This window comes from Anastrepha obliqua, chromosome 5 (genome assembly GCF_027943255.1).
Source record: "Anastrepha obliqua isolate idAnaObli1 chromosome 5, idAnaObli1_1.0, whole genome shotgun sequence".
NCBI lineage: Eukaryota > Metazoa > Arthropoda > Insecta > Diptera > Tephritidae > Anastrepha > Anastrepha obliqua.
In genome coordinates, this window is record NC_072896.1 from 39,873,775 (window position 1) to 39,883,748 (window position 9,974).

At 34.8% G+C, this 9,974-nt stretch overlaps 1 protein-coding gene across 1 annotated transcript; it reads right to left on the reverse strand.

Annotated features, from left to right (window-relative positions):
• Positions 1–1,147: 1,147 nt before the first annotated feature.
• Positions 1,148–7,764, reverse strand: LOC129248120 (angiopoietin-related protein 3-like). The gene is made up of 6 exons (XM_054887558.1): positions 7,506–7,764; positions 4,758–4,841; positions 3,805–3,888; positions 3,448–3,489; positions 1,489–2,043; positions 1,148–1,415 (listed from the first exon to the last, which is right to left on the reverse strand). Exons 1-6 carry the CDS (start codon positions 7,727–7,729, stop codon positions 1,358–1,360), a joined length of 1,047 nt encoding a protein of 348 aa, XP_054743533.1. The 5' UTR covers positions 7,730–7,764; the 3' UTR covers positions 1,148–1,357.
• Positions 7,765–9,974: the final 2,210 nt, after the last annotated feature.

The following is a 9,974-nucleotide window of genomic DNA, read 5'->3' on the forward strand; positions in this document are numbered from 1 at the left end:
AATGGTGCCTACGTTACCGAGGTAGACTGTGCATACCGCAACCGATAACCCTTCAAATCAATAAGTTTTTAATTTTTGGAAAATAAATATATTTGTTAAACTATAGCCCATTTATCCAGCTAATAATATTAAAAAATACTTTCTTAATTTTACGTTATTCGTTGCAATGTAATTTATATAAAAATGCAAAATGATTAATCGAATATTGATTTTGAATAACTTTTTTACTAATTAAAAATAAATGACTTAGGGTGTTGTAAATTCATTGATTTTATGTTTGTATAGTGCAGCTGTTTATATATGTCTAAATATGAGGAGCCAGACTTTTTGAACCACGAGCTGTATGAGCTCTATGACGATGTGGATAATAACATAACTAAGGGCATCAATATTCAGCGCTGGCGCCGGCTGAGCAGCGACGAGCATATGGATGCAGAAGCTGGCCAACAAAGAATGTGCTAAGATCGCAAGCTAGTGGACAACGACGTACTGACCTTGGCTTGGTGTAACAAATTGGAGAACGCATGCAAAGCAGAGACGCCTGGCGAGACTTGTTTGCAGTCGGAATTAATGCGGTAAGAGGTTGTGATCCTTGAGCAGACCATATACATAAGTAAATAAGTAAGTAGCTCCCACATTTAAATACAGTGGACGCTTCATGGAGGTTCAAAGAAGAGTTAATCATCATAATCATACTCCTATCGCAATGGCAACAAAGATTACATGCAATTTGAAATATTAATATTATTAATCTAACCACTTTAAAATAGATTCTCCAATCCAAAGAACGCCATAACTATATTGTTAAAGATAATGGACATTTTCTTCTGTGGATTCTGAAATGAGATAACTGACCATTGGTTAGAGTGTTCCAGTTTGGATCGGGCTTCCTTAGACTCGCAAGCAGATGTAGCACTCCCTACTTCCGGCACCGAGCTCACAGGAGAAAATGCTTAAATATTTCACACAGTTAAGATTGGCAAAATCCAATCAACCAATCTTGTATATACACATCCACATATTCATTTTAACTATGGAACTTCGTTAATTAAAATTTGCTGTGGTCCAGTTATTCTTCGAAAATACTTATGTTTACAAAGAAGTGAGTTACAAACAAGAATTAAAAGTAAAGAAATTCCTATTTTCGGTAGAGTAAAAAGTTCTCAATGTATATTCAATTTATTTCAATAATCAAATGAACAAGCACCAAACTTTACGGGAGCTTTTTATGAAGCGTAACGTCTTATTTAAATTATCGTTCCGTATCATGACATCCGATCCACCAAAGACATATGCGTACAATATTCCATACCTTTCATACCACCTAAGAAATAATTTTCTCATATTTTGGTTTTCTCTAATGGTTGTCGCAAAGTATCGGCCGAATTGCCAAATAAAAGTAATAAGAAAATTCGCTGTAACAATAATAAACAAAAAATTTATAAAAAATTTGCTTTAATACAACTATAAAACTATAACTGGACTTACCTCCTGAATGCGTCCTTGGCACAAAAGTAATTATACCACCAACCCCGTCTTTGCTTTCTTGCACAATGACCATCGGTAGAAAACTCAAAGTTTTTTATTTTTGAAAAATATTTTGCACCCGGATCTCCTCTGCCATTTTCCAAAACATCTACAGCATAATTGGATCTCTCACCCTCGATAGAAAACTTATCATAGTAAAAGAATCGCTCCGACTCAAAATCAACACCAACTAGTAAAGCGTGAGGTGAAGTCTTTGTCATGACATTCAAGCGATCTAATCCAATAAAATAATCATTGTTCGCATTTCCAAAGCCAGCTTGGTATTCATACCAGGTTTTTTCCAAGGTACCATTATCGCTGTGCTCATTTCGTAGTATTACAGTCCACGGATAGCAATCTTTTGGGTCTTCTGGTAAACACTTAGTCAGGCAATATACATTGAACGGCGGAAAGCCCGATAATTGTAATTCGTAAATGCCATCCTTATATCGCACGCCATTCTTCATCTTCGCCTCCGTACAATCACGTATGGCGGATAGCTTGCGCTCAGCTTTTCTAAAATACATACATACATTAGCGCATAATAAATATTATATTGAAATTAATGAAATAAAAATTTATACATAAATTATTTTGAGGAAAATTTCGTGGCGAACTGGAACATATTTTTTTTTCATTTGTTCCAAATGTCCTGAATGGGTTGTATTCAATGTATAGCAACCCGAGAGATTATCAAAAAGTATGCGTGGATTAGAGATAGACTAAAAACGCTATGTTTGAACCCCACAAAACTCCTTCTCTTTATTACAGTTATAAGACTATCTTTAGCAGAACTGGGGATTAATACCAAAAGTAATATAAGCAAGCATATTTTGTTCTTCAAAGGCAGTAAACATTATCTTGTTAGCTCCTATTGAGATCTTCACCGGAAAGAAGTGTCAATGCGGAGAACTGGACTCATCAGGTACGGGTCGACCACAAATAATATCCGAAAGATAGACATATCCAAATACTATATGAGCCCATAAAGAACTCATTTCTATATTGGCGGGTACACGGTGGACCACGATGCTGAAATAGGTATTTATTCCGAATAAGCAAATCAATGCGGGATCAAGCGAGCATTTTCCATGCAGCAATACTAGGTAATTGCCTTTAATAAATTTAGAAAGGGCATGCATAGAAATGAACGATTTGTACATTCTGAATTCAGGCAAATCCGAGGTAGTAGGAAAAGGTAAAATGAAATTATATTTAGTGTACCTTTCGATGAGCACCGAAGAGAGATGAGAATGAGAGAGTGAATGAATTGACTAATGCTGAAAACAGTGACCGACGTACGTAATCCCTTACCGCAGCCCCTAACGAGCACAAAACTGAGCAAAACTCATCCCGTAGAGAACAACTGCGTTCTTTTAGTTACATATTAACACAATACATCGGTTTGAGTGTGTATGTGTTTGGTTGTATCTACACAATGTTGCCATTGATACTTTTGCCTACACACATTTTCACACATCCACGTTATCAGTTACAATTTTTCATTGTTTAATAAACCAACGCCAAAACCGACAAATGCCAATAGTTCATTTATCTATAATTAAAATTATTCAACAGTGTTTTAATAAAAATTATAATTTTTCTAAGTTTATTTTGCAAATGATTTCGAAATGTACTGCTTGGCAACACTGTGTGGTGAGAGAGCAATCAGCTGACAGGGTTCTACGGGAATTTTCAAAAATCGTGAAATAAAATCTACGATACTACGATACCGAAAGAAGTAATTTTTCATTTACATGGGGTTCTCATTAGTTTAATCGCACCAGCTGACAGGATACTGCGTTTACGTCGATCACTGCTTCCAGCATAAGGCGGTTGCTTGCTGGACGTTGATATTTCTAGTTGCCTATTTTATATGATCTAAAAAATGTTCACTAAAGCAATTCGCGCCATACTTACTCGGCTAAACGCTTCCTATTTATTTCCATAAGAGTTTTTTCACTAAAAGAAAAACATAAAGATATGAAATTAATGACGAAACCATTTCAATATTCACAAATTCAATGAGTCACCAAGAATGAGAAAAACCAATTCATGAATAATAAATGTACCCACGTGAACACTTAAAAAATTTCGACTCTTCTGGTTAAAATTATTCGGTACGCATAACAGAATGCCTTTAAGTGTATTTTTTTTTTGTTTTTTTTTTTTAATGTATGCTTTCAAGCTGGATGAGCTTGACATTCTTACATGCCCCTTTAATATGCCAATTAAAAAGTTTTGTTTACATTTTCCAAAAATTTTTTTCATACTCACTCTTGTTGAAGATTAGCAGTAGACTGCAATTTGCTCTCAAGTTCCGCTAAGCGCTTCTCATAATTTTCCATAACAATTTGGACTCTAAAAACACAAAGAGACAATGATGATGTCAAAACTATTCAAAATCGAGTTTCATTTTACAATTCGAATTCAACACAATTTTTGAATGCGACTACATTATCCGGTAGATTATCCGAGAGATTATCAAAAAGTATGCGTGGACTAGAGATAGACTAAAAAGTACGCTATGTTTGAACCCCTCAAAACTTCTTCTCTCTATTGCAGTTATAAAACTATCTTTGACAGAACTGGGCATTAATACCAAAAGTAATATAAACAACCAAATTTTGTTCTTCAAAGGCAGTAAACATTATCCTGTTAGCTCCTGTTGATCTTCACCGGAAAGAAGAGTCAATACGCACGGAAGACAGTCTCAGTCAGTCAGACTTGTGAAGAACTGGACCCTTCGGGCACGGCTCGGCCACAAATAATATACAAAAGATAGACATATCCACATACTATATGAGCCCATAAAGAAGTCATCCCTATATTGGCGGGTACAAGATGACCCACGGTGCTGGAATAGCAAGAAGCAAACCAATGTGACTAGGAGATCAAGCGAGCATTTTCCATGCAGCAATATTAGGTAATTACCTTAAATCAATTTAGAAAGGGCATGCACAGAAATGAAAGAGTTATACATTCTGAATTCAGGCAACACTATTAGTAATGTCATCACTGTAATCGAATCGGAGGTAGTAGGAATAGGTAAAATGAAATTATATTTAGTGTACCTTTCGATTATCAAGTCCTTTTTTGGGTTCCCGGTCAGGTGAGCATCGGAGATGGGGATGCTTTCAAGCTGGATGAGCTTGACATTCTTACATGCCCGTTTAATATGCCAATTAAAACATTTTGTTTACATTTTCCAAATTTTTTTTCATACTCACTCTTGTTGAAGATTCGCAGTAGACCGCACTTTGCTCTCAAGTTCCGCTAAGCGCTTCTCATATTTTTCCATAACAATTTGGACTCTAAAAACACAAGGAGACAATGTTGGTGTCAAAACTATGCTAAATCGAGTTTCATTTTACAATTCGAATTCAACACAATTTTTGAATGCGACTACATTATCCGGTAGTTAACATAGATATGTATGTAACGGATCACCAATTTATGAATAACTAGCAAACCCGGCCCGCTTCGCTGGGCACAGTAAAATAGAATAGATATGGTTTAGAACAGAAAAGATATGGTTTTCATATTATTTATTTCTTTATTCAAGCGATTTGGCATAAACAATATTTTTTGTTTTTCTATTTGTTTTTGAGTAAATATAAAATATAAAGCGTTCTTTTGAACCAGCCATAATGTCGTTTACTTTTTTAACGCTTGGGGCGGAACTGAACTGTCAAATTGACAGTGTGAGTTACAATGTGTCAATACTTCTTTCTGATTTGGATGCCATAAGGGGAAGACGTAAGTGCAAAGTGTAAACATTTTTTGTGAATGTTTTGGAGTGGATTTTGGAATAGTGAATAATTTCTTACGAAATCTGAGAATTTAATGTGAAATCCGAATGTTCAAATGAAATTATGTGTTCGTGGAAAAAAAAATTTGTTTCGTTTTTTTTTTTTGAAAAATATAAATGGATAATGGTTAAAAAAGCTCCAATGCTTAATAAAACATACTATAAATTGAAACGAAAAATTCATAGATGATCAGGAAAAAAGACGATTGTTTCTTAGTTATTAATTTGCGTTGATTTGAAATTTAAAAACAATCTATATTATGATTTTCAATTTATATTTTATATTTACTCAAAAACAAATAGAAAAACCAAAAATATTGTTTATGCCAAAGCGCTTGAAAAAGGATAAAGAAATAAATAATATGAAAACCATATCTTTTCTGTTCTAAACCATATCTATTCTATTTTACTGTGCCCAGCGAAGCGGGCCGGGTTCGCTAGTTTTATATATTATATAAGATAAATACGAGATTTGTTAAAAAAGTAAGGTGAATTTTTAAATTTCGCGGACTACGTACATTCGAATTTCGATGATTATTTTTTTATATTGGTACACTCGTCTCGAAGATATGTTCACGGTTTTAGCAAAAGCATGTTTAGTTTAGTTGTAAGAGGCATACATAAGACAAGTGCGTTGCGTGTTCGGCGATTTTTTGCTAACGACTCTTGGTTCTCCTGGACTCTTCCATTGGGACGATTGGGCTTTGGTTTCGCGGTCATAACCATATGCCCATAATTCGTCACCAGTTATCAACCTTTTAAACACATCTGGATCATCGTTGATGTCATTCAACAATTCCTGAATTCAGCAATTTCGGAACGAACGAATGCAGACATCCTCAGCTACTTCTCTAATTTTGATTCGACGATTCTCCATAACAATTTTCTTCACTTCCTCAACATTTTTATCTATTGTTGATGTGCTGGGGTGTCCAGAGCGAGTGTCGTCATTCCATCTTCTCGACATCCTGTGTATAGCTTGTACCACTTATAAGCATTTTTTTTGACTCAAAGTACTCTCACCGTATGCCACTGTAAACATTTCATTTGCTTTTGAGCACTTAATTCTATTTTTTTACTTAAAATTTGATGCGACTTCTTTGATCCATTTTTTTATCTCGCAGAAAATCGCAGAACACGCAAAGCACTTGTCTTATTTATTCCTCTCACAAACAAATTTGCTAAAATCGTGAACATATCTTCGAATGCCCTTCTTCTTCTTTTTTTTCTTGAGGAATGCTGCAGGGTCATGATAAACGACTTCTTACTGTTGGAATTGAATGAATGGGGCTTGGAAGAAAATGTATCCATTATTTTCGCGTAACAGTTTTTGTGCAAATAGTTTAAAACTGTTTTATGGTCGATCTTTAGCTCCTGAGCGATGCTACGACTACTAATATGCCGGTCAACTTCGGTTATTTCTGTAAATTTTTCGAGATTATCGACATTTCCTTTAACATCAAAAATGCCTTAACGGAATCGACGAAACCAAAAGTGCAGGTAATTGGTTGTTATAAACTGTAAAATATACCGAATTTTCTCTTTGTTGACTTCGATTGTTAACACCCTGTAACTTACAACTGAATGGACAAAAATAAAGCAGCAAATGTACTTTTTAAGTTTGGAATGTCACTTGAACAACGAATATAACTTAAAATTGTTTGATCAATGCTTTACCAGATATCGATCACTACAGCCATTTACCGAGAAAATAATGGATTTCATTTTCCCCAAGCTATTATTTCGATATCATAATCTGTACACTGAATGCCATTTAGTTGTAAAATTTCCAACTCAACTTTTCGATTCACTTATATGTATATGCCGATCACTGTCGGATAATTATAATGACCGAAAATATACGAAATTTTTAAAAGTTTTCGAAATCACAAATAGTCACAAATCAACCAGTGCCTTCCAGTTCTTCTGTTCTTGAGCGAAATCAATAGCTTTCAAGTGCAAAACACTGTTAAAGAAGAATCTCGAGTTCAAGTATAAGGGCTTTTAGACCAAGTAATTTCTGAGATAAATGCTGTAGTCCAACTGTGTTACAATCACATCCCACTCAACTCTTCTACTTCAATATTTTAACACCAAAATGCTTAGTATCCGCAGCCTTAATAATAGGACCAATACTTATGTAATATTTCTTAAAAGGGTGACTAACCTTTGTAGCGCATCCTCCGTGTCTTTTTGCTGTCTTCGAATTGTTTCGACTGATTTTATTAAAGCTTCTATTTCATTTCCTGCATCTGAGTAATCTATTAAAGGAGGATCCAAACATCCTTCATCTTTAGAAGACTCCTCGTTTACCTCGACAGCGCCAATACTATTCGCGAGCCACAGGAGAAATACTTCAAAGTAGCACAGGCGCAGAATTTGTTTGTTCATTTCACAGCGTCCTCGGGTATCAGACTGTTTGCATAGTCTTGTCAACTACGAATAAGAAGAAATGCGAATTCTTGGCATTATAAATTCTCTTATCAGCAAGAAATTTGGAATTTTGGTGCAGTTTGCGATGACCTTATTGTTATTTGTGAACAAGATAATTCTTATTTATTATAAAGTTCTGAGAATACATTTTGTATTGCGTCATATAAAATATATTATATATGTATATATGTATGTGTAATGTAAAATATGCATGGACAAGTTTTAATAAATAATGGCCCGCAAATTAACTGTTTTATATAACAACATGATTATAATATAATTAGAAAATTTGAAAAAAGAAAATGAACCCTATATTTCAAAGCAGTAGTCTATGGTAATTCTGAGGAAAACTTTGAAGAGCTGCAGTTATGAATTAATTACAAATTACTTCGACTTACCTGATGCGACTAGCATTTTTTCAACAGAATTTAGTGTGAGAAATAGGTTATGCTAACTGATATGGTACACCAAAATGCTCAGAATGCACTTCTACATTCACTTGACCCAATTTTCTAAGCACTTTGCCATTCAGAAGTGTATACCTGCTAAACGAGCAGTTTAAAGGCTTCAGCAGTTGCTTCAGGCTTTGAAAAATGTTAGCATTGCATTTTGTTTTTAATTTTCGGGGGAAAAAAGTTATTGGGTGGCAAATTAGGGCTGTAAGATCGTTGACCCTTTAATTGAAAATTTTGAGTACTCAAAAACTCTCTTGTGTGAGCCGATATATGAGAGCTCGTATTGTGTTAGTGAAGAATGGTTCTTCTTCGGGGGTTGATGTCATGAATGCTCCGCAAAGTTCTGGTAAATAAATCGTTGTATAGCAATCTGAATTGACTGTTTTCAATTTTTGTAGAGGTACAGTTGTGATAAGACCAGATTTTCCAAAAAACAAGCGACTATTCGACCATTTGCTTTAAGGTGTTTTTTCCACGAACAACTTTTGTGGGATTAAGCTTGTCTTGGAACGCTCACACTGTCGATTGCTGTTTGTAGTTTGATGTTTCATATACCAAAGTGCATATTCAGTTACGATGGCACAAATGTGCTTCGACCAACTCATCGAATTTCGTCAATACTTCTTTACATCAATCGATGTGAGTGCTTTGGGTAATTGCCAAATTATGTCGTATCTAATGAGAACAAATCTACTTACCACCAAATGCTCACACAATATTGGATGTAAGCTGATCCTACTAATGTTGAAGGATGTCTCTATCTCTGGATAAATCAAATGACGATCTTGCGTTATGAATTGTCGCACTGCATCGATTACTTCTGGCACAGCAAGGATTGACGGCCATGTTGGAACTCGCTATACCAGCTTTTCACAGTTACTACGTGTGGTGCTTCAATGCCAGAAGTCAAAATATGTTGTGCAATGCACTCCTCTCTCGGTAAGCCACCTCAAAATTAGTAATAGATCATCGCAGAAAAATTTTAACGATTAGTTCCTTCTTTTGGATGAGATGAATTTTTCAACTCACTGAAAAAAGAACAATGAAAGATCTTAAATGCTAACATTGTATGTAAGTTTATGCTAAAAACAGTACCAAACTTTTCAATAAAAGTATCGAATAACAGCTCATCACTCCTAATGTTGCAAAGACGAACCTGTTAAAAGGAAACCTTCGTACATTTCAATGAAACTTGGGGACATAAAAGTTTGTACAAGTATATTACTCTTGGTTCAAGGTAGGTCCGAACTGCTCATATAACGGTAATTCCCAAAAAAGCAAGAAACGTGATAGCTCGACTACAAATGCAGAAAATGGCTAAATGTGGCCAGTGTTGCCAACGCCAATAAATCTGAGTCGCTAGGGCCAATATCAAAAGTCGCTAGAAAGTCGCTAACTCCATTAGGGGCGGATCCTAAATTTAATTCTGAGAGGTGCACTAGAGGCCAGCTGCGGACTTAAAATTTTTAGATGAATAATAATTAAACCAGTAATACCTACTCTACTGAAATTTGAGATCAACGGAAGTTAGTTTCAATCTCCTGAAATACTGGTTTTTTTTATTATGATTCGATAAATCTACTAAATTTTCTAACGCTATGTTAATTTGTGTCTGAAAAACATTTGCGTCTTTAAAATATTATTGGAAAGCATGAGTGATTCAAAAATGTTGAAAAAGCTATTTACGAAGTTGATCCAGTACTGGATTCAAATGGAAATTTGAAAATTTATAAAATTAATAATATTAA